Source organism: Mastomys coucha, unplaced genomic scaffold, assembly GCF_008632895.1.
Source record: "Mastomys coucha isolate ucsf_1 unplaced genomic scaffold, UCSF_Mcou_1 pScaffold20, whole genome shotgun sequence".
Taxonomy (NCBI): Eukaryota; Metazoa; Chordata; class Mammalia; order Rodentia; family Muridae; genus Mastomys; species Mastomys coucha.
Window position 1 is genome coordinate 17,565,392 of NW_022196903.1, and position 26,298 is coordinate 17,591,689.

General features: G+C 39.5%; 1 protein-coding gene across 2 annotated transcripts in view; it reads left to right on the top strand.

Moving 5' to 3' along the window:
- The window catches only part of Cped1 (cadherin like and PC-esterase domain containing 1), a 267,796-nt gene that overhangs the window by 240,127 nt on the left and 1,371 nt on the right, over nt 1-26,298 (top strand). The window contains exons 18-22 of one of the 2 annotated variants that reach the window (XM_031381259.1): nt 4,487-4,707; nt 4,950-5,051; nt 5,672-5,759; nt 8,503-8,649; nt 25,634-25,795. In XM_031381259.1, the coding sequence (XP_031237119.1) occupies nt 4,487-4,707; nt 4,950-5,051; nt 5,672-5,759; nt 8,503-8,649; nt 25,634-25,795 (720 nt within the window). Of the gene's footprint in view, nt 1-4,486; nt 4,708-4,949; nt 5,052-5,671; nt 5,760-8,502; nt 8,650-25,633; nt 26,217-26,298 lie in introns of those variants that run through there. The other variant, XM_031381258.1, reaches the window with a different exon arrangement.

Consider the following 26,298-nt stretch of genomic DNA (forward strand, 5'->3'; position numbering starts at 1 on the left):
TATTCCATTCAGTAAATGTACCACATTTTCATTATCTATTCATTAGTTGGTGGACATCTAGATTGCTCCCAATTTCTAACTGCCATGAGTAGAACAGCAATGAATGTGAGTGAGCGAACATCTGCAGCAAGGTGCAGAGTCCTTTGGGTGTATGCTCAAGGGAGGTACAGCATGATCTCACAGTAGATTAATCTTCAGATTTTTGAGTAACTTCCACGCTGATTTCCTCAGTACCTGTTTGCTACTTCAGTTCACATTCCCACCAGCAAAACATGTGTTCCCCCTGTCCCTGCATCCTCATGAGCATGTGATGTTATTTGTTTTACTTATCCTTAGAGTAAGATGAAATCTCGAAATGTTTTTAATTTGCATTTCCCTGGTGGGTAAGAATGTTGACTTTTTTGTGTTTCTCAGACATTTGTATTTCAACTTGAAAAAACTTATTTTTTTCTATATACCAATTTTAACTGGGTTATTTCTTTTCTAGCAGTTTGATTTGTTGTTGTAGTGGTTTTTCTCTTCCTCCTCCTCCTGTTCCTCCTCTTCCTCCTTCTATGTTCTAGATATTAACACTTTATCAGATGTCCAATTGCTAAAGATTTTTTCCCATTCTGTTGGCTTCCTCTTTGCTAAAATGGTGATTTGAGCCTTTGCTGTACAGAAGTTTTTTGGTTTTGTTTTTATTTTTGTTTTAGCTTGATGAAGTCTCATGAATTAATTGTCCTTAATGTCAAAGCTATCAGTGGCTTGTCCTGTATCAATTCAAGCCTATTCCCTATTTTTTTTTCTACTAGACTCAGGGTATCTGGCCTTATATTTAGATCACTGACCCATTGGAGTTGAATTTTGTGCAGGGTAATATATATGGATCTATTTTCATTCTTCTATAGCCAGCCATCCAGTTTGACCAGTGCCATCCATTGGAGAAAGATGCTATTCTTTCTCCAATGTGTGTGGAATGTTTTTGTCTTCTCTTTCAAAATTCAGGCATCTCTAGGTGTATAGAATTATGACTGGGTCTTTAATTCTATTCCGTTAATTAACATGTAAATTTTAAAGTAGTTTTTTCAAGTTACATAGGATCTTGGACATTAAGGTGTTTACATTTTTGGAGTTTGAGTAATATATAATATGTCTTTAGTAACACATGAATTCCATAAAGATTACACAATCCGTTGTCACTTGTCAGTCTCAATAATTGGGGTGAACAAGAAGACATGGGTGTTTCTCTTCATGATCTCCAGTTAAGGGTGACATATGCATGATGCCCTCCTTCAGCAAGAGCTGAGACAAAATGACAGTAAAGACAATCCTTTTGCCCAAGGTAGAAGAACTAAACCTATCTGCTGTTGCACAGCTGTTCACTTTTCTTTCCTTATCTAGTTTTTTGTGATGCAGAGTGGTTTGCTTAAATTTCCATCTTACATTTATTTTTACCCAAAAATATACTTGGCTGTGTGTGTATAGTCAATATAATTAAAATGGATAATTGGAAAACATTCACTATAACCATATCAAAATTTACAAAGAAGTAATCTAACAAAACTGGATTATCTAAAACACATAAAGATTAAATATGAATCATGTGACTGAAAGGCCAACCTGTAGTTCATGATATTGTTTAATTGTTCTCTGTGTACTGACTGAGCTGAAGGATTGAAGTTAGATGTATTTTCTTACTAAGAACACCAGCTTACCTCTGTCAAAGTTTTTTCATTGACAGAACAACCTTAACAACATGGCCCAATGGTTTAGTTAGATTTTATCATTTCTAACCTTCCTAAATGGAAAGTCTTGGATAAAATAAGCCTCCAGATGGTTCTTCCCTGGACTGTATCTTGACAACTATCTAGATTCACCCACATTAAAGAGTAATGTGTAACAGAACTTGTTTGCTAATCAGGGAGCATACAGTGTCTACCAATCTGCATGGAGTTCATACTGGTTCCCAATCCACTATGGAGACTCCAGTGTCCCAGTGAGAGTGCTCAGAGTAGGGGATCATGAACTAGAGGCCAGCCTTGGCTTCATAGAGACCCCATCTTAACATAACAACAACAAAAGGTTCTCTCTCGATGATTCTTAGTGTTGTGAGTTGAAGTGTATCATTGTCATCAAACTCATATGCTGAACTTCTAAGGCCTTCTAGTAACCCAGAAAGTCCTGATATTCAGACATAAAGCCATTAAAGAGGCAAATAGGATAAAATGAGGTGCCAAATCTAGTATGGCCATAGTCTACATAAGCAATTAGGACACAAATGTACAGTGGAAGACCACAGAAAAGACAGCAAAGACCATCATCTACCAGCTGAAGAGTCCTCCAGAAGGAAATAATCCTGTCAGCCTCTTGGATGTGTATTTCCAGCTTCCAGAAGTGTACACAAAACATTTCTGCTGCTGAAGCTACTCTGTCTGTGATAAACAGCCCCAATAAACTAATACAGAAGAAAGTGAGTCATCCCTACTTCCTGAGGAAGTTTCCTGGTGGCTCAAAATCCTTTGAAAAGTAAGAAGTCTCTTGAACCTGGTACCAGAAACCTGGATTCCCAGCCTTTTGGTGAGACTTAATAAATAAGTTCACAAACTCAAGGCATGCCTAGGCTACACAGCAAGTTCAAGGCCAACCTGGGCGACTCAGACCCTGTCTCACAATGGAAAGTAAAGAAGGGACTAGTGATATAGTTGAGTGACAGAATGCTTTCCTAGTGTGAGAGAGGACCAGGGTTCAATCTCCACCACTAAAAATAAATCTTTTCATTTTAATTAAAAATCTAGACCATCAAACCAAATGCAAAGCCTAGCAAGGGTCAATTTGATTTATTTCACTATTTTATTGTGCTCTAATATTATCACTCAATGAAATTTAACTGACATTGTTATTGAGGGGTCTGCTGTATTCTTCAGTTTGGCAACCATGTTTATGACAACAGTATTGCACTGGAGCAGCTTTCTAGGCTTCCTCACAGAGATACTTCAGCACACTGTGGAAAATATAAGCCTTTGGAAGTCCTTAGTAAATTCATGGTGGGTGTGAATATGGGAATTGGTGGCCATGTGGGTTGTTTCAAGTGTAACAGAGGAAATATGTGCATCACTAAGAGACAAACCAAACCTCAAAGAGGAAAAAAAACCTGAAGAATGAGTTAAATCTTATCCAAAAAACATTCAAAGGGAATTGTCTATGGGGAAAGTCATATTACATTCAATTCACTAAGTACTTTTCACGTGTACGCATGGCATTGTGAGGGAAAGCAGACTTCAAAATTTACCTTTCAAATACTTCTTGATAGGATACAGAGGAAAAGACACACACGCAAGTAGCCATAATGTCATGCAGCCTTTGATAAAGTGTATGACAAAGCTAAAATGTAATGGACTTGCAGAATGCAGAGTGGGTCACTCTAGCTGGGACACTAGGGGAGACCTTTGTTAGGAGCACCGGTTATGTTGGTTCTGATGCTTGACAGGCCGGATTGTACAGGGAGGGACTCTCGAGGCAGATGGATTAGCACAAGGGAAAAACAGATGTTGTCGAATACAAATCATGTTCCATGAGAAAGCCTAACTCGGCCCCACTAATACAAGGAGATGCAACGAGAAGTTGGGCCACTGACCTGCACTTGAAGTCGCAGAGCCCAGGCTTGAATCTTGTGTTCACTATTTATGAGATTTATAACCCCAGTCTTCCCGAGTCTCAAATTTCCCATCTGTGGCAATCGCCACAGAACAGAGACTAGTAAGTAATAAAGTCTCAGTCACTGTTAGCTGAACTCAAAAAGTTCAGAACTGACTCTGTAGGTCAATGGTGAGGGAATACAGTTTTGAGCATGCACATAAGAGAATGCTTAATGAATTGGAGTGCAAAGAAAAGTGAGTGGTATATTTACAACAGTACAGCTTTGAGATGGTATGAGCCTGAGGCTGGGCTGTTCTGGCAGTATGACAGATGTCACTGAAAAAACCAATGACACTAGGACCTGCAAAGTGGGTGGGAAACACTGCTCAGAAAGCCCCCGGTCCTGTTACTTCCTGCCTTCTTTTTTTAAGTAACAGCATGCTTACTACTGAGCTACTTCTACGGAGCTACTTCAGGGGGTTCTGAGTTTGCACATCTAGAAAATAGAGATTGAAAATCCTAAGTACCCCAAAAGTCCTGCAATATAGCATGCATCTTTATATCAGTAAATCGTGTTACCTGATTAGATTAATATAACTAAAGTGATGGGTATAGGGGAGATAGAAAAATTGGAAATAACATGAAATGAAAGTTTCACACTAATTAGTCATTCAGGAAGTGACATCATTACTAAAAACACGGACGAAATAAATAAAAGGTTTGGGGGCTGTTATGGTGGGAGAGATTAAGGCTGTTGCTATTAAGGGCTATCCTTCAATTAGATGTGTAATTATGTGAGCATTTAATAAAATACTTTTATTATACACCACGTAAACACCTGATGATGGCAGATATGTTTTCTTTACAGATTCTTTTCATAGGAGATTCCACCAACAGAGGAATGATGTACTATCTAATTGAGAGACTGAATGAAACGCTTCAGGAGTGGCAGAAGCTGCATGCCACTAAACTCTACCCCAGTGTCAATGGTGGGAAGACTCCAATCAGTTACTCCTACTATCCCCAGTTCTGGATAAGCCCTTCATTGAGACCAGCATTTGAGAAAGCACTTGAACATCTCTTGCAAAGGTACAATGGAACTACTGTGAATGGCAAAATGCCACCATTGTGCGGTCATAATTGCACACGGTATATCGAATGTGCTGAAAAGCTCAGATACCCACTAATGTGGCCGAAAACGAACTGCAAATGACAAGGAAGTCTTGTGATCAGGAAGCCAGACATGGTTCATTGAAATGCGAGGCAATCGAGTTAAAATGTTTACCATCTGTTCTAAAGCAACATGTGTTGTTTTTCTTTCTGGATTTCAGGTCACAGCCCCTAGAGAATACTGAGCAGACGGTATTGGTTGTTGGTGGCGTCCAGTGGCTTAGTCCCAATCACCTGCAAATTATTCACAATGTTTTAAAGAGGTAACTCTCTGCAGCCACTGTCATCCATGTCTTCAGTTTTTCTTTGAAAGGACCAACCATTTCATAACCCATCATCATCCAGGGCTTATTGAAAGGGCAGGTTTAGGATTTAACATTAAAAACGTAAAGGCAAATTTTACACTTCAAAGTGTTTTTATATCTAATCAGTGAAACTTTTCTCCAAGATCAAAACATATTTTCTAGTCAGGTGTGGAAGCACATACCTGTAATTTAAACATTTGTGAGGTCAACGTAAGAGGATAGGGAGTTCAAATCAGACGGAGACTATCGAGTAAGATCTTGTCTCAGAACAAGCATACATGTATATTGAAAGTTTTAATAACCTTGTTTAAAACATTCTCATTGCTATATAAGTGATTCTTTGGATGAAACAAAATAATTAATATATTTAAGACAGATTATTATCATTATTAAATAATATCCACTGGCACTCAAAATTGTGTCTACAGAAAATTTTACTCTATGACAATAAGGAGTTTAGTCCTGTATACAGATGATCACACTCTAAAAGGATTCTGTTATATATGTTGATGTCATTAACAAGCGGGTAGAAATGCATCAGACGTCTGTGACTTTAAAATTCTGATCATTTTCTTCAGGGAAAATTTGCTGAATATCCTAGTAATCATCAAAACTTTGGGGATTGGATTTCACCTGCCAGTGGATGGAGTGCATGTCTTAACACAGGTACGGCCGTGTCTCCTGAGACTGCATGAATTTAGGATCCCTGATAGCAAAGAATTCAACAGGCATTCTGCAATTCCCATCAGCCTTCATGAAAATAAAACCCAATATGATGCCAAATACATCCTAATAGTTCCTGCAGACCAGAAGACTGTAGCCCATAAATGTGCTATAAATGATGTGCTGCATTCAAGGGAGGAAAACAAACAAAAAGAAAAAAACCCAAGTTGTGCTAAAGAGCACTGAATGCATAGATGAAAAGCTTTAGAGGTTATATTAAGAGACTTTCCTTTCTTCAGGTTCATGCTAAAGCCACAAATGAAATTGTCAATATCAGTGTATCTCTTGGGAAACAGTATTTTAAACGTGTGTGTGTTTTCCCCCCAGTTGGCTATCCATAAATGAAAGGCATTAGGTGCCTCTAGCCAGTTCTTTGTCTCAGCACTAAGGAAAATTAGCACCGAAAGGAAAGCTATCTGTAAGTCAGAGAAGCAGCTGTTCTTACTCAAGCACACAGGCCAGCCCAAGTGTATACAGAGTCACGGTTCAAGAGCACACTGTCCTTTTAAGAAGTAAGCAGGCTAAGCTTGCTTTCTGGGTCTGTGTTCAACCCATCTAGCTTTTTCAACCTCAAAGCATGGGATCCCCCTCTCCTTCCTTGAAACTTAGCTTTCCTGACTGCCAAGTAGTCCATAATACAGGAGAATTGTAGTCAACGCTAACAATTCAAATTCAGCATAGAGAGGACATCTTGGGATAAAGCAAGTTGAGATATTAATTTCTGGGCCATAGAAGGGTTTAGACAATGGCAGATCAGGAGAGGGGACTTGGATAGTTTTATGCTCTAAGTTAAAAGTTGGAGCCTTTTTAGGATTTCTCAAAGGCTGCAATTCTTTCCAGAGACTCAAATAGCATCACATACTTCCAGACATCCCTGTTATTGTACTGTTCCTCATAGCTAGTACTTGTGACCTTCATTTACATTCAGGGTGTTAGCTGCCATCCACTCATTGCCACAGGTATATCTTCTGCACTCGCTCTAGTGTAGACCCTGTGTTAAGGTTCCACCTCCCCCCAGAGCTCATCAGTCTTACAAACAGTGAAGACAAAAGGTGGGAAGAAAACAAGTAGAAAATAGAGAAGAGCCAGTGATTCCACACACCATTCTGAACTCTATTGTATACTATCATAGCTGTTCAAGATGGGCCTCTGGATTCCTTTGTAGACTCATTCCTTCCCAGCAGAGCATAGATATGCATGTACAGGAGAAGAGGGTTGTGTATATACACACACACACACACACACACACACACACACACACACACACACACACACACACACGAAGCATGCCATGCTCTCAAGTGACTCCCAGTTGTTTAGATCAATGCTTTATCTTCATGGATCATATTCTCCCCCACCTCCTCACCTGGGTAACTTCCAAAAACATGTCAAGTGTTAACTTTAGTGTCCTCTGGGACCGACTCTTTATGAGGTTTCTCTATTCACTGACATTATCTTAAAGAAATCACTCTCCTTCGAGTGCGAGATTAAATTAAGGACACAGAGACTGGCAGAGACAGGAGAAAAACATACCATGTTGCTGCATCCCACTTCTTTTATCTTGCTGTTGTTTGCCTTTTCTAATGGAAAAAAAAATCAAATACTTCTATTACCTTTCAGAGATGGGAAAGGGGATGCTGATTCCTTCCCTGTGTTTGTTGGGAGGATTGATGGAATAAGAGGGTGTGCTGGGGAAATGCATAGAAAGGGTAAAAGGAAGTTCGAGGTAGTAAACAGGAAGCATTTGCACTGCTTTCCAAAGAATTTCGTTCTTTTTCCACCGTAAGTTCAACACAGAGTCAGATATGAAAGGAGGAGCGAGTAGCCTGGACTGGGGAGGGACAGTCTCAGATCAAAGGCAGGGTTTGAGAGACTGAACCAGGCCATGGGAAGATCTTGGAGTTAGAGGAATTGGTGATGCTGTCCCTCCTAGAGAGGGTGGACTTGACTGAGAACCTCAGCCAGCCAGCAGCACAGGAGGGAAGGAGGGAGGAATGTGATCCAGAGGGACAACCACTGGATCCCTCCCTCAGTCTTGCTGCTTCCCCCAAACCACACTTCCTCCTCCATACCCAAGTAGCCAGCCTCACTCAGAGCTACTCTGGAGTCTTCTCTGGAGGTGTCATGATGCAGCTGTTCCACTTCTCCTGGCAGGGAAGATGTGTTTTCCCCACAATAAAATATTTATTAGCTGTGGCTATGCTCATTTCTCCAATTAGAATATTGTGTTTTACAAGCACAGACCACACACTATGTCCCCTTCCATAATGTCCTTAGCAAGAAGCTAAGCAAAAATCAGGTTGCTAGGTAATATTCGAGTGGCTTAATTAAATGAGAACCCAAGTAAATGAAGGTCTGCCTTGTGGTATGTCAAGTACCAGTTTTCAATTTGAGAATTTTAAATACATTTATAAGCAATAAACTTAATTGCCTTTAGGTAAGGAAAAATTCAAACTATGTATCTTTGTAAATATTCATTTATTGTATCACGTATACATAAAAGGTTATGCTGATGTTTTGAGAAAAATAGAGCATGTCTTTACTTTTAAAATTGATATGAATTTTATCTCCAATACAACCAATCTTGATAAAAGAAGATGCTATTTCTATAACGTCGTTTTTAGTTACTAAAGCATAAAATAATCCTCAGTTAGTAAAAAATCCTGTCTCTTGTTTGGCAATACAGGGTGAAGTACGCAACTTATATAAAGAAAATCTGAGCATTCTGGAAGCTGCCAAAAAGTATGGCTATGAAGTAGTAGACACATTCACTATCACAATGGGACGGCACAAAGAATTCCTGCAGGGCAATTGTGGATGCCATTTTCATGAGGTATTTGTACAGGCTCTCGGGGTTGTATGTCATTGGGTGGCTGGGTTTGGTTTTGTTTGTTTGTTTATCTTATACCTTTAATGTATTGCCTGTGTTGTTTTGAATAAGAAACATCACATGAAAAGGAGACTAAGTGGCCACCAGCTTTGTGAAATGAGGCATTAGAAGTCAGTGTTTGAAGGCAGGAAGGTGTGGGAGTCTGAAGAGGCTGCCTTCTCCAAAGGCATTCTTCTTCACACCTACCTGCCTTGCACCTGAAATCCCACTGAGTTTACTAAGACTTCCCTCAGAAAGGTTACTTACAGGAACCTGTGACTCCAAGATAACTACATCACAAAAAGCCCACACAAGACATCAGAAACTGCACTCCCAGAGTACCCAGCTCTATCTGCTGGCAGTTCTACCGTAGTCTTCTACCCCGCAACAGTGTCACTTCTTAATGGAGATAGTATTTGAGAATCCTGTAGCCTTCTGAGATTCTTGAGTCTTGTAAGTTTCTTAGCTGCTTGAATTGTTCAAATACCTCATGTTGCTCTAGGAGGGAATGCTTCAGTTCAGAAGAAACAGCCCCGCCCCACTTAGAATCTGAGCTCCTTTGTTAACCCTTTCGTGAATGCAGGTCCCAGGAGACTTGGCTGGCACTCGGAGGGAGGGTATCCCAATTTACCTTCCCATCAGATCTTGATTCACTCCGTTTTTTCTTTCTCAATTGGTTCCTTTTACAGTCCAGAATACATTTAGTCAATTGACTAGTCATATGGTAATTTATTTCTGATCCTGTTTATTTATTTAGTAGACATCATTCCACCTTGACCCTCAGATCCTACCCAAAAGCCATTAAGACAGTGCTTGTTCCTTATGCTTTGCTAATAGATGCACATCATCTTCTTAAGTGACCAGTGACACTAAATCTCAGAGAAGTGAGAGCCAGAAGCCACTGTGAAGAACGTCTAAGTTTTGAACTATCGGCCTGAAACTTGGCTATATTGTTTCAGAACAGATTTGAAGTTGTAGGACACTGTGTGTCTACTAAATACTTCCACAAGAAAATATACCACCCATAGGATATGTGTTCTATTTATAAAAACTACATGCTTAGAAATACAAGCCTGAGTAGTTTGGAAGAGGACAAACAAAACACAAGGAACCATCCCAGGATCATGGTGTATCACAAAAGCAAGCTCATCATCACCAAACTAAATGAACTGGGCACTTTGAAAAACAGCATACCTTTTTAAACCTCTTTTAGAAAATGTTTACTTGTTTATGTTTATATAATGTATCTTCACTTAGAACACTGGAGGAAGGGTCTGTGCTTTTCATTTTCCACTTTAGAGCACTGAAAAACTAACAAGGGATTGTCCTCCAAAGACGGAGAACACAGTTCCAGTTATAAATGGAAGATGCCTTCCTCACATGATTGTATTACATCTATCTCCTGTCATTTACACTAATAGTCCTGGAATTTAAAAACCACACACACACACAAAATTCTTTGAGCTGCCTGCAGTAGAATACTGATTTATAATTACTTCTAGCAGAGACTCTCTTTAATTCACAAAAGAAGGATTAAAGCAAGATAGGGAAAATATTTCACTTATGAGGTTATAATGTCCTACAACCATCACACACACATGGCGTTTCGTGGACGGTATGCCTAAGGTTTTGATGGCAAGCCATGCGCGTCTCCCACAGCTGACGTCAGCTGATTCCCGAGTGCTTTGGTCCATGCTCAAGCTCTGGGGATTGTGATCAAATCAGCTTTCAGGGGGCACTTGCCTTTGTGGCTAGAACATGGAGTTGATGAGATCATCTTTCTCAAACTTACTCACTGATTGAGAACATGATCTTTCTTTATGGACATTTTGAAGCCCTGGTTCTTCAGTGTCATAATCACACTGGCATTTTTAGAAACTTTCTATAGTATCACATATTGAAATGTAAAAATTATGTTATCTTCTTTTGCTGTATGTTCATGTCCTATAAGACTAGCAAAAAAGAGTTCACAAGAAATAATAGAAAAAATTAAGAAATTTCAAGAATTTTGGTGCAGGAGTTTTATCCTCTTATACTCAGCTAAACAATCCTCATGCACAGTGAAGGGTACTTTTGAGGCATTGGTGTAAGCATTGCAGTGAGAAATTAAAAGCTCATTGCTGTGTCGCCAGAGTTCTACTGCAGACATAACAAACCTGCTTCTGTGAACTCCGCCTGCCACAGGTGAAAGCGAAGGTCTTGGGAAGCCTCCTTTGTCTGCCAAGGCACCAAAAGAGGATAGGCTGTCACCATGAACCTACAAGCTGTTTCCAAATGGTATGCATATAGTTTGACTCAGAAATTCTCACTGATTGGCAAAATAGGTGTGTCTTGTTCTGGGTGGGAACGGAATCTTATTTTCTCAGTGTTTATGGAGGATGACAAACAGGATCCTGGGAGTTCTTGCCCAACAGAGGATTCAGATGGTGGCATTTGTTGTATAGGAAACATCTTCTGTGAAAAGCAGAGACCTGGAAACTATTCAGAAATATCAGCCCAAACCTAGCTACAAAAAGGACAAACCCACAGAGACAGTGCGGTGGCTCTTAATTAGTCTAATCAGTTGTGCAGGCCTTACCTTTAATGTCTGGCAAAGATGACCTAACTGGATAAACGACATGATGAAGCTTAGAGATTTTTTTTTCTCTTCTTCACAATTTAAGATTTAGCATCTAAACACAATAAGGACTGAAAATAAACAAAATACCTTTGGGCTGAAGTTGTAACTCAGTGATAGAAAACTTGGCTCTTGCCTAGTGTGAATGAGATCGTAGATTCAATCCCCAGCTCTACAAAAACACACACACACACACACACACACACACACACACACACTCATATGCACACATGTAACCACACTTCCCCTACATATGCACACATGTACATACATAACATACATACACACACAGACCCCTTACATTCATCTATCTAAAACTGAAGTAATAACTTTTGAGGGAAGAAAAAGAACAAATAAAATGAATACACACCTGATATGAAAAACATCCAAGAATTTAACTAGTAGGCTGGATTTGCTTTTTGTGATTTTTAAAAACTAAATATAATTACATTATTTACTCCCCCCTCTCCTCTCTCCACTCCCTCCCTCCTACTCCCCCCTTTACTCACTTCCAAATTTACAGCCCTCTCACCCCTAATAGTATTGTCACATATACATAAATGCATAAACGTACAAATGCAACCTGCTAAGTCTGTTTAATGCAGGTTGTATATACGTAATTCTAGGGATGGCCACTTGCTCAGACCAATTAGGTGCTCATTCCTACAGGAAAACTTATTCTCCCTCTCTCTATAGTCAGTAGTTTCGAGTAGTTCTTTGTCTATGGATGGAGCCCTGTGTTATTTTTCTCTCTCCACATTAGTGCATCCATTGGTGTCATCATCATTCAGGTCTTTGGGCATAGGTTCCCTGTCATTTCTTGGAGACACAATCATATAGTTGTTTTCTTGGTCCTGTGGCTCTTTTAATCTTTCTACCCACTTCTCCCACAGTCTTCCCTAAGCTTTAGGTGTATGGTTGTGTTGTAGATGCATCCATTTGGTCTGGGTGCCCACATGATAAGGTGTTCTCTGCATTTTGATCATTGTGGCATCTTGTAATGATCTCTATCTGCTGCAAAGAGAAATTTATCTTGTGTGCACAAGAGCAAGCATTTAGAATGCATTCAGGAATTATACTGGTTTAATAAAGTAGTTGTAATATGTTTCTTCTCTAAGATCCATGACTCTACTAGCCCTAGGTAGTGTTAGTTGACTGATTGGCTAGGTTTCAAGTAACCTTCATGATTTCCCTCCTGTTGAGTGGTCTTTAAGTTTAATCACACAGGTGTTGGTTACCTCCCAGATATAAATGCCACTATTACATCTTTAGGAATATCTTAGTATTTGTAGTAAATTACTATGACAATATTCTCAGAAAATGCTCTTAAGTTCTCTAAGAGCTTTACTACTGTTATGAAATCATCTGGAGAATGCATTATAGGATTTCAAAAAAAAAATCTCATAAACTATATATCCTAAAAGACAAGAGTCAAATATCTTTTAATTTTTGTTCCCATTGGTATGGCCTGTACTGCCATTTACAAACTAAAGATTTTGCTTATCCTTCCTTACCAAAACAACCCAAACATGTCGGTTACCAAGTCCTGTTTACATATGCATACTCTTCTAAGCCTTTGCCCTATATTCTGTTCCAAATACAGCAATCTTGTTTATTCTTTGAGGCAGTCATCCAGCATTTGTTTAGTGAGTCCATTTCTTGAGCTAAACAGTAGGGAGTAAAAATAAATAAAGCACATTTGCTCCTAGTCTCATATTACTAAAGTGTAACTTATAAAAACCCATATAGTATAATATGTAGAATAGTATGTTAATGATATGTAGATGCTGTAGTGGTTACACCAAAAGAGGTATAGGACCTGGTCTGAGGATTGAGTGAAGCTCCTCTTTAAAAAACAAACAAACAAACAAACAAAACAGAAACAAAAACAAACAAACAAAAAAAACCTGCTTAGTTGGATTGTGGTAGAAAACTGGAACTAGCCAAGACCCAAGGATGTAGGCCATTCTGACTCCATGGGCCAGGGAGAAACTCGGATATAAGCTGTTGTTCTCAGAGAACAAGGAGTAATTCTGGATATGGTAGAGCATCAGTGAAAAAGAGAGACTGGAGAAAAACAGTCACAGCCCAAATTGTGGTGAGAGCTTAGCCTGTAAATCTGTAGCTAGTGGACAGCCACTGAAACTCTTCCAGGGAAGAAGGAGGTGGTAGTATTTTTGTCTGAAAGAGTTGTGACAGAAGACCCGAGAGATGTCTTTAAAATATTCACTGCTCTTACAGAGAACCTGTACATTCTTTTCAGCACTCATCTGGTAGCTTACAAGTGTCCACAACTCCAGTTCCAGGGGACTTGACTCTGACTAGATGATTGTGCCCACATGTTGCACATACATAACTACAGGCAAACACTTGTGCACATAAAATAAAAATAGATACATCTATTTTCAAAAGTTAGGGCATATAGCCAAGAAGGGGGGGAGATATACAGAGAGAACTAAAGCAAGAATGTAAGCTAACGTTTCCAGAAGTCAGAAGAGAAAAGGTGTAGGCCTACTCCAAAGAGCGAAGAAGCGACAAGCCTAAGACAGAAGTAGAAGAACACAAGCTATTTTTAAAGAGCATAATCTGTAGGTTTTATCTGTGGAATGAAGGTGTGGGAAGAATCAAAGGGGATTCCTAACTTGCATGACTTGATTAGAGAGCTGAGACATCAAGTGAGACAAAGAAGAACTGAAAAGGGATCAGCTTAGGGAAACGATGACGAGCTCTGTTCTCAACACATTGCCTTTGAGATGCCTGCAGGACATCCAGGTGGTGTTCTGAACCAACGGACAGTTGGATACACAGGTATGAAGATCACAGGGCAGGTTGAGACTGGAGGTAGGAATAGGAGTCATCAGTAAATAGGCAATAGTTGAAGCCATAAAAATAGACCAGGAAAGGCTTGGGGAAACATGATCATGTAAATTTAGAGCATGAACGGTTAGAGGCAGAGCTGTAATGTCGTTTGTACAGGTCCACGAATGGTGCCCTGGAAAGCCAGAGTAAAAAAAAAATTATCAAGACAGAAGCAGCAACGTCGGTAGACACTGCATTTCAGATAAGGACTTTAAATCCTCATTGTAGGGCAGGGTGAAGGTCCTGTCAGACATTGAAGTGTATATATAATAAGATACTGGAACAGGAAGGAGAGACCATCAATTGTAAAGATATAACACATGGGGAAAACAGGATTTCAGAGGCCTTTTATCTGGGAAAAAAAAAGCAACAAAGGGAGAAAGATGGTGGATTTAGGCGAGAAAGGAATTTATCATGTTTGCTTACTCAAGAGAAATAATCAAGAGTTAAAAATACAGATAAGATTGAAGCTGTTGGAGCAACGCCTCCCTCCACTGAGATGGGCAAGAACTCACAGTCACTGGTAAAAGGTGGAGGAGGTGTCCTCATGCCTGGGAGGAGATAGCCTATGCAAAACAAACTCAATGGTGGTTTTGTAAATTGTTTTTTGTTTTGTTTTGTTTTGTGTGGGGGGAGGGGGTATCTATATACCTTTGTTTGGACACTTTTTCAATTCTTACTGGTGCTTGTAGGGTTTCTGATCTTGTGATTTTATGAATTTTGTTTTCACTTGTGTTGTACCTATTTTTATTTTATTTACCTATTTTATTGTGTTGTACCTGCTTTGTTACTGGGCTTTTTTTTTTCACTATTATTATCAGTATTATTCCTTGTTTTCTTTTTTTATTTGCCTGTTTTCTAAAAATAAAGAGAAAGAAGGTGTGGAGTTGGATGGGTGAAGAGGCAAGAAGGATCTAGGAGGAGACGAGGGAGGGGAAACCACAATCAGAATATAGTGTATTAATTTTCAATGAAAAAGAATAGTACTCTCGCTTGAATAGTTGGCACTATCAATTAAATCCAAGTCTTTCTCTTAAGAGGGATAACTGGATGAAAAGGAAACAAAGAGTGTCATTATTTTATGTTGAGCTGGTATTTTGTGTCTATGTGGTAACTACATACCTCATACTTGGCAATACCAGAGCTCAGAATGCCAGGATTGCTAGAAGAGTGAGCTCACCCCTCAGCAGGTCGTGCTGATACAGTAGACCATGATGGCAGGAAGCTCACTACCAACTTTAAACAATCTAATTGAGACTCTGAGCTGCCAGGAGTGGTACCATCCATACTGTTTCATGTTCTATCTTGGTGAAGACAGGACGTATATTTGAAAAATACTACATCTCTACTATATGGATTCTCAAATAATATTAGGATACTAAGTGATCTCAAAACCCTTACATTAAATAAAGTTGAACATTAAACTGAATATGATGATGCATGCTGTTCATCCCAGCACTCTGAAGACTGAGGCAGGAGGATGACTGAGTACAGGAATTTAAAATCAACTTGAGCAACAGAGCGAGATAACAGAAAGTAAGATGCTATCTCACCAACTAATTAATAATTAGTTAATTATTTAGTTAACATCTAGACTAGTTTGATACTAACATCTACATTGTTTTTTTTCCAAACTCTTCTGAGCATGAAAACATTTTTCTTTTTATTTCATAAGTTCATTTGTGTATTTATTACCAGATATGAGTTAAAGGGTTTGATCAGTTTTTCAGAGATGGTACTTCTTAGAAAGCCCTTCACATCTGCTAAATGAGAAAACGAAAAACATCCTTATCTCTTAACCACTTGCTGTCTTACTCTAAATGAAGAGTCGACGAATCCAATCCAAAATAGCCTCATTGCAATCAGTAACCTCTTCCGATTGCAAATGGCGAGTCCTCCCTGGGCTCCCACGATGCAGAGACACTGTGAACAGCCCCATGTTCTGCCAGAGCACAGAACTGATATCAGCTCTGGGAATGGTACTGAGACCAGATGTGGAAGAAACAGTGACCACCTTCTACTACAGCAAGCCCTGGCTATTTTTTTTACAACATTATTCTCTTGTGTGGTTCACTTTACTTTAAGAACAACTAATTAGTCACACCCCAAAATGAATGGTGGGAAAGCAGGCCTAGTGAATAGGCCTGATATCAGTCGTGGGGTTCAAGCTAAAGTGAGAGGTATCTAACTATTTCCTTTCCCTTTCACTAAAATTCCTGCGAACAAGATTCCAAAAACATAAAGGTCTTTACTTCACCCAAAGAACTCGTCTTATGAAATATGACTTAGAAGGCAACAGAGATTAGAACTTCGGATGCCTAGGGAGGAGAGGTAACGGAGGGAACCCACTGGTTGCTGATTGCCTGAGTTTGTTTGTTTGTTGTTTGTTTGTTTTGTTTTTCAAGGTAGGGTTTCTCAATGTAACCAGCCCTAGCTGTCCTGGACTCACTTTGTATACCGGGTTGGCCCCAAACTCACAGAGATACACCGGCCTCTGCCTCCCAAGTACTGGAATTAAAGGTATTCACCACCATGCCCGACTGATTGCCTAAGGTTTTACAGCAAGCTGTGTGCAAAACTGGTCAGCCACTGGCTCCTTGCTCCAGGTCCATGCAAACATGAAGCTGCATCCATGCTTACAGTATCTTACCAGTGAACTGCAGAGTTCGAACTGGAAGCACAGATACAGTAAAGAACAGTTGAATCTTGGGGCTTGAAAGAGGATATAAAGGCAAAGTGTATACCTGATTGAGAAAGCTCTTGAACCTGTTCCCCAGCCCTTGGAGTAGAGTAGTCAGAACAAGCCCTCGGAGGTCTCCTGATGAGAAATGAGGTCCCTTAAAAAAAGACCAGTGTTGTCAGAGCAAATGCCTACAGGGAAGCTAGTAGTTGAAAGCACTGGTCACACAAAGTATCTCTGAGTCTTTTTTTTGTCTTGCGTGTTTGTTTATTTGCTTTTGAAATTCCCTATAGTCAAGTTTTTCTAGAACTCATTATATACTCCAAACTGGAATAGTCTATGGGTGATCCTCCTGTATCAGCAACCCCTCCCCCAGTTTACTAGGATTATAGGCCTGAGAGTCCATTCCCAGGTTGATACCTTATTCTTAAATATTAAGTTGAAGAGAAAGCAGTGAAACAGACACCTGAGAGGAAACATCCAAAGGATCCGAAGACCCCAGAGATGTGTAGAACTGAAGGAGAGTTGGAACTCAGTTTAGAATCATTGAGACTAAGGGTACATTTGATTTAAGGACAGAGACTGGGAAACTACATGGGATTGTAATAGTCTAGAATCCCATGTAATCACACTGCTTACAAAGTATAATTTGTTCTCAGAGTCAATACTGAAGGCCTATGGCACTGGTTCTCAACCTGCTGGTTGTGACCCCTTTGGGAGTTGAATGACCCTTTCACAGGGGTCGACTAAGCCCATCGGAAGTATCAGATATTTATATTATGTGTCATAACAGTAGCAAAATTATAGTTATGAACCATGAACCAGAACCCAAAATAATTGTATGGTCATGAATCACCACAACATGAAGAATTGTATTAAAGGGTTGTAGCATGGGGAAGGTTGAGAACCTCTGGTCTAGTGGGTTAAACTCTCAGAAAGAGGATTATAAAGGAGGTATAGAAGACACCCTTAAAACATACTATCTTGAACCCCACTCCTCAGCATCTTTATCTCACTTGAAACTCGGACTCAAAAAAATTAAAAAACAAAAAAGAAACTTGAACTCCCTTGAATCGCTATTTTGAATGTTTCATAAATTAAATATCTGGGGAGTGGGAGAAAGAAAATCATTCTTTTCTATCTTCCAGAGTTGTGCGATGTCCTGAAATGGAATTAGAAATTAGACATACTAGCTTCTAGATGGTTTATGTTGCTTTAGTTTGATCTCGTTTCTGTGGATTTCTTAGGCTTCTTAGCTAGTCGTGCTTTTGAGGCACACTGGCATGCCAAGCGACTATAAGTAAACAGTACTTCAGCAGTATACACTTAGAAGTTAACAGCGTGTTTTCTTTGGTCAAATGCATGGTTTCTAGCCTTAGAGAGCAGTCAGGTCACCTTGTAGCTCTCAAATCCCATCCACGATCCTCATTCAAGTCTGCAGTCAGAACGCCCCTCTGAACCAGCCCAGGGCAATTCTGGAAGACTTGCACCATAGAAATTGTTTCCTATTTTGTTCTCTGAACTGGAACCACATCAAAAGTTCTCTGGAGGTTATTCAGGTCGAGATCAGTTTTAGAAAAGGTATTTGCTTGCCGCATATCTGCCCGATGGATTTCCAGTTCTGCAAGCCTGCGCTCTCTGCACGGGCCTTTGGAAAATTAAAAGTTATTTCAGATGTAGCTATTAATTGCCATGGCAAGACGTTCATTCTGATGAATGTTTATGTGAAATCAATTTTGAGTGTTGAAACTGCCTGTGCTTATAGTTAAAATTTCAATGCTAGTTTCATGGTGTAACTTAAAATAATTTTCCGTTTGGAAAGTCTTAGCAAAAATCCTGGGTCAAAAGTAATCAAGTTGAAATCTGGCATCTCTACACATTCTAAAATATCTCTATGACCACATTTTTATTTACACAGAAATAAAAACATATAATTGCAAACTGAGAGATATCTCAGCATATTAAAAAAAAAAAAAAAAACTATGGGAAAGTTACTTCTGGGCTGCAAGGGGCAAAATCTCTGTTCTCCCTCCACTGAGGCACAGGTGGCTGATCACCTCTGGAATTTTTATTTGCCTATCACATTGGCTTCCACTCTCAAATTATCCTAAGTACCACAGCTAGCAGATTGACATATCAATTACTTTTGAAAGACTGTAATTTTGACCTGCAAATAAAGTGAGAACTCCATACCTGTGTGTATCATATTTCTAAGCTAGATCCTTGCTATGCTAAATCTCTATTATAAAACATGACAAATGGTAAGACATTAGCATATTGAACAATGCTATCACAATAATAGACTGTCACATTTAGGAGACCAATTGTCCTCTACATCTCCTTAATTTAAAGTAAACTTCACAACAGCAAACATAGAAAGTAGGCCAACAAAAAATGAAGGAGCTAGAGAAGGACCCAAGGAGCTGAAGGGTTTGCAGCCCCTTAGGACGAACAACAATATGAACTAACCAGTACCCTCAGAGCTACCAGGGACTAAATCTCCAACCAAAGAGCACACATGGTGGGTAGGACTCATGGCTCCAGCAGCATATGTACAGCAAAGGATGGCCTAGTCAGTCATCAAGGGGAGGAGAGGCCCTTGGTCCTGTAAAGGCTCTATGCCCCAGTGTAGGGGAGTGCCAGGACCAGTAAGCGGGAGAGGGTGGGTTGGGGAGCAGAGGAAGGGGGGAGGGAACAGGGCTTTATTTTATTTTATTTTTCGGAGGGGAAACTGGGAAAGGAGATATCATATGACATGTAAATAAAGAAAATAATAAAAAAAGAAAAAGGAAATAAATAAAATAACTGACTGTCCAAAAAGAAAAAGAAAAAAATGTAATAGAATTCACTTTGGATTAAAGAGAGTGAAAGACTTGTTGGTTAATATTCCTAGGTAAGTACTTCAAACATTTGCCAAGGCATATGTGCCTGTGCCATTAACTGTATTATTATTAACCATGCATAGCAGATCCCTTCCCTTCTAGATAGGCATGCCTACTTTTTAAAAGTCATCTCCTCTGTAGGCCACCCTAGAGCAGTGTTTCTGTGCATAACTTAATTTCAGTCCCTGGCAGAGGTGTTCTGTACACCTGATCATTTGCAGCCCTTGTCCTGATCTCAAGACCTAAATCCTTCATTGATTTTTTTTCTAATAGCTAATTTATACTGTTTATTATCATTGCTCAAAGGCAACCTGACATTTGTGTCACTAGCTGCTCTCTTTCAAAGGTACACTACACTTGACCCATCAGTTGGATTTTAGCAGCCCCTTTTAGGTCCTTTAAATTCTGGGAGGATCCCAATTGGCTGGTTTCCGCAAAAGATCAAAGGGAAGGAGCTTTTTTACTGTACAGGTATCAAACATCTTCTTTGGCATAGCATTTCCAGCCCTTCAGAATGTGCCTAAATTACTTTTTCTCCTCTTTAGAGACTGGAAATAAAATAAGATGATATTTTGACGCTTGGAGACAGGGCCACAGTTTGAAGGCTGGATGCCAATTTTTACAAATAAGTTCAAAGAAATAATAGCCCTGTAAAGAGACTCTCATGCCTACCATAAATTAGTGCCGAGTTTTCTTAATGTACCCAGGAACTATTCATTACATGGAAACAACATGGTGCCTGACCTTGTAGATCTAGTCCCAGACAATGTCTTTGAAGTCACTTCATTCTTGTTCTTACTTCAAGTATCTTAGACATGTGTCTTTATATAGTCCCCTTGAGGGTAGGGACCAGATCTGAATTCCTCCATGTGTTTTCTAGTGCAGAGAACTCTGAATATTGAAAAATGTGTATTACACGAAGGGGGTAGTCATTAAGTATTTGTATATAAATTACTACTTTATTTTATTTCTCTTTTTCTTTTTCATTGCAAAGGATTACATGAATTTTTGTTCCCTCTACGAGTTTAAAAATAAGTGTAGACAATAAAAATAGAACTCTTCCATGCATATTTGCAATGTGGTACATAGCTCCATTTTAAAACTATATTCTTGATTTTAATGCTCTTTATTTAAAAGTGTTGGGCTGTCAACATTTATGGTTGCTAGATTTATATAACACTGAGAGCAATTTAGAATTTGTTTCTCTATAAAATGAAAACTATGAAGTGCTTTTTAATCTGTAGGATAGACATTGTTTTTCTAGCTCGCTATTGGATGTTGCATACATTCAGCAACAAACCTGCATTTTAATTGTATATAATTCAATGGCCTTTATTACACCTTTTTTCATTTTATTTATATGTGTGCATATATGCATGTGCATATGTGTCTCAGTCAGAGAACACATATACAGAAGTCAGTTTTCTCCTTCCATTATGTAGGTTCTGGAGAATCGATTTCAGATTGTCAGGCTTGGTGGCAAGCACCTATGCCACTGAGCCAGCTTGAAGGTCCCTTGGACCCAAACTTTACAATCAAGTTCCAGAAAGCATAGCATTTAAGGATGCTCTCCATAAAGAAACGTTCTATCTTAATGTAGGCAGAAACATAATTATATAAGGCAAAATATGCTTGACAGTGTAACAAACATTGAGCATATGATTAATGGCAGATTTTGTCCCAGTAACTGCATTCAGAACTCTGGCCTCTAGAAAATGGGCATGAGAGACCCACAGATATATTCAGTTCAATATGTTATCTGGCAAATTCCAATGCCCCTACCCACTCATGATGAGCTCCAACTCCTGCAAGTAAGACAGGATGACTTTATGTGTACTTTGGGACAAGCCACTCCAGTGAGCTCAGTGATCACTGAGTTACTCCGGCACAGGCCACTGCCTTCTTGGTGAGACTCAAGCTATAGGTAAGTCATATCTGCAGCCAAGTGGAAAGCTTGGTTTAGGTTATTTCCCCACAAGCTTCTTAGACATAGTAAACCATGCAGCCTGGCCAGAATGTCTACCCATGAGTATGTTACAGGCGATGTGTAACTGAAGCTCTCATCCTAAGCACGGGGCTCTCTATAAAAGCAGACTGTTGTTCAATCCATATTTCTTCCTGCTCCTGGGATACCCTGATTTCAAGATGAGAGGCTTATCAAATCTTATGTATAAATGTCCCGATGACAAGCAGGATGAGGACAGGATTAGAATTGTTCCCTAGATGTTGGGTTATAAAGCATCAAGGGGGCGTATCCCTAGCTGGCGTGGGCGTATCCCTAGCTGGCGTGTGTCTGGAGGAGCAGAAGGAAGACTGGGCAGAAGAGTCGCATTTCTGGAGGACACTGAGGGATTCAGAGCACACAGCTGTACTCGGAACGTAGGGACTGTGAATCTTACGGTTCAATGTCCCTGAGTGCTTAGCATGCACCAGGCCCTGGGTTCAGTCATAAGAATGGACACGCACAGAGAGACACAGAGATGAACACATGCACAAGCACACATGCATATACACACATGCACCCCACATCACAGATAATAGGCTGTGGAAAGATAAGGATCATGACCATTGCTGTTGCTCTGGTTAAACACACACACACACACACACACACACATGCACACACACATGCACGCACAGGGAAGAGGACTCTGTGGGAAAAGGAAGGAAATAAAAGTCCTAACAAAGAAGGTTTTCCTTTTGGCAAGGAGGAGTTGAGTCATGATCAGTTTTGAGGGTAGACTTGATTCATACTCATGGAAGAACAGCTCCTACAGAAAGCCCAGCCCCCAACAACCAATACCTTTTGTTCTTGAATGATCATGATTATTTTCCTATATTGACTCTTAAAGTGTATTTTAGGAGTTGACATGCATCCTCCAATTTCACAGTGCACTTTAATCACCTGTGAAGCCCTAATGGGGTTTATCTCTCCATTTGTCCATGTATCATTTGTACCTCATTAACCTCCTGATGGATTCTTCACCTGCAACCAGTAGAGCATTGTTGAACTTATTTATTTGCTATTGTAAGGGATGCTTTTTAATATTTTTTCTTAATCACTGATAGGCTATGGGAATGCTTTCTCATTTTTAAACATCAGCTTTACAATATATGATCATTTTCAGTAGATGCATTTGGGTTTTCAGAGTAAATGATTTCATATTTCCACGTAGTGCCTTGGTAATTTCCTGTAAAGAAATATTTCATAATGTTGAAGTTTTTTCCATCCTGAAGCAAATTGTATGTGCTAGTGTTATGGCACATATGACTACAGGGTTTTTAAATGGATTTAATTCACAAGAGCAGATTTGAGAGAATTTTTGTATCTATATATATTTTTGTAAATCAAAATGGAAATAATTCTCTTTATTTGTCTGCATTCAGGATTCAGTATCAAATCAATTGTGACTTTTAAAAAAATGAGTTTGGAAACATAATATTTTATTATTCCCTAAAAGTAGTTTTCAAAATCAAAGCAAGTAAACTAAATATGGTGGGCCCAACCACACGGTATTCGGGGTCTGTTTCCAACAGCAGCTAACAGGAGTATCAGCTAGCCTGGCCTTCAGACACTTCTGGGAAAACCCATCATTGCATCTCCCTTTTTCAAACTCTCTAAAATCAGAGCTAAGTTATCACATCTCCCATTGAGACATGGCAAAACATTGACACTACTTTTAGGTGAAATTTCTTTATCTCAGAGAACATAGTGAAGTACCTATTTTGGGATACCCTATCTACATGTCTCCCTTAAGAGCAGCAAATACATCAGGCCCAAGTAGTAAAATATGTTGAAATTATGTGCTATGATATAGACTTGTTTTCATTTTGCATGTAATTAGCTCATAGACGATCATGGCAGCTGCAGAAGCCAAACTTAAGATTCAACCATATTTTAAAAATTGCCTTTATTTTGGCTGCAGAACACTAGAATAATATTATGTCAGGGTTACATGCTGTACTTTTGCTTAAATGCTTCTTCACATAAACTTCTAGAATGTTATTCACTAATATTAGTTGAGGACGCTCCCCTCTAAAATACAGAAGGCCTGCAGGAAGCCTTGACGCCTTCTCAGGCCCACCATAATGGAGTTCTGATACAACCATCTTGGGGTAGAAGGACATAGCAGGAACTCCACCTTTGGGGTGTGGAGTGCCAGCCCAAGCCTGGTGGCAAGCTGAGCTCTGCATCACAATGCACAGGGGTTCTTTGCCACAAGTGGAGGTTTTCATGGCCCTTCGTAAGTTACCCAATCTAAGAGTCTGATAGGAGAAGAGCCAGCTTCTCATGGTGGCGATTCTCATAGAAATCTCATAGAATCTCAGGAATCTCATAGAATCTCATAGATTCCTGCCCTACTGGTTTTAGGTTACACTACTGGGAACTTTTTCCCTCAAATTCTAATGTCTTCCATTTTTCTCATTATCTTAAAATCATGCACATTAATTATGTTTTTAAAAAAAGCTAAGATAAAGTTCAATAGAACACATTAACCCCACATAGAGTGCTTATACTTAAAAGTCATTCTGTTAACATTTTGGTATAGATCTTTACAAAGTTTCTATTTCAATACTTCTCTTAAAATGTTAGTGTTTACGTGTAACTATAATATTTATTTACCAAATATGTGATGTTCCCCTACACACAAATATCCTGTTTTATTTTCAGAAACTGTTTTCATTGCATTCTCTTTGGGGGGGATCAAATTATATGTGCCTTAATTATTGCATTTCAACTAAAAGAATGAAGAAAAATCTATGTGGCATAGTATACTTCTATTTATTATCAGTGAGTATTTTCCTGTGTCCCAAGAACTGATAGAACAAAACCTATTACGTGTGCATGATGAAAGTGATAAAGTTCTTATTTTGTTAATAGTTTGTAAAGAGCTTCCAAACACCATCATCACTAGTATTCCCTTTCTTTCACCTGCCTTCCCAGGGACCTTGCCCCTCCCCCATTTCCCTCTGGGTTCCTAGTTCATTTCCCCAAACCTTCACTTCTAACACTGAGTTCTATTTGCTCAAAGGCAGAAGATAATGATTTAGGTTCCCACCAGGACAACATTTTGGAAAATGTAAATATGGACCATAACGATAGCCTTATGTACACATGAATGGAGATCCTTACAAAATAGCTGTGAAGCATAAAAAGATGGTAATATGGAGAAAGACATCTGAGTGACTCAGGGAGGAAAAGAGATGGGAAGGAAGCATTTGATTCCAGACCGTTTAGGTTCCATGAATGAATGCTTTATAATACCATCTATTTAAGATAATATTGGAAATAGAGGCCTATAACAAAAACTTAAGGCATAGGCTATTGGCAGGTTCCATGATTTACTAACTGCCCATAGAAATGCAACTTGGAACTATAACACTTATCTTCTTTCAGATAAGGATGAGAAAAGTACTTCTACTTTCTCAGAAGATAATGTTTGTTGACTTTTTGTTCAATGACAGACTTAAAGTGCCAAGTTTGAATCAGTGACTTAGGAACTCATAACAGTGTCTGCTCTCCTGTAGAGAGATAATGTCAAACCAGCTGCTGCTGCATCTGCTTTGAATACACATGTGCTTGTGCTCACGCACACTCGAACATGCACACACACACGCACACACACACGCACACGCTCACACACACAGCGTAGGAAAGGCAGCATAGGGAACAATTCCTCAGTTGCCCTACAACAGAAGACCCAAGGCGGCAGGAATCTTAACTTCATCTCTGGTCTCTTTTGAAACACAGGTTACACTAGTTCTTGTTATGGTAAATCTGTGCCCTTTACCAGCCTCCGTGTGACGTGTGACGGTGATGCAGGGCAGGCATGAGAGTCAGTTATATTGCTCTATGTGGTGTTCAAATACCTGTGATATTTGCACCCCTAATTTCTCGTTCTCTATTTGCAGGTAGTGAAATCAAAGTTATCCGGACAGCACCATGTTATCAAGGTGAAAAGATCCAAGAACCGTATTGTGGAGAAATACTTCAGCAGTCAAAGCAAACTAAAACAACACAATTCTGTCCCAAATGTTCACTCACCGTATCATGTCAGAGGCCCGATAAATCAGGTTTGTGCTGAAATCCTGCTCAGCAGAATGTGTGCGAGTCAGAGGTCTGCGCAGACTCCCTGAAGGAGAGCCGAATTCACAGTTAGAAATGAACCTTTCACCTGAACCTGCAAACTAAATGTGCCTTACACGTACTTTGCAATGACTGTACACTTACCAGCACAAGCATGCACAGCAAAGCACACAGCTCGCAAAACCGCAATGACACATTTTTTTTCTCATGACTGTACACACTCACAAGTGACCTTGAGCATCCGTTAGTTTTGGGTCGAAGCACAGAGCTATACGAAGATCACTTGAACTGTGATCACAAAGTACGACCATGTGGACCAGATATTGGACTGCAACAATAAACAGAAATACAGAAACACAACAGCATGGAGATAGGGCAATGCAGGTTCTGTGCTCTCCTTTCCATAGGTTCACTAATGTAAAAACGTTGAAGAAGCAAATACATTCCGCATGTAAGGAAAGATAATACTGACGTTCTCTACCGGGAGAAG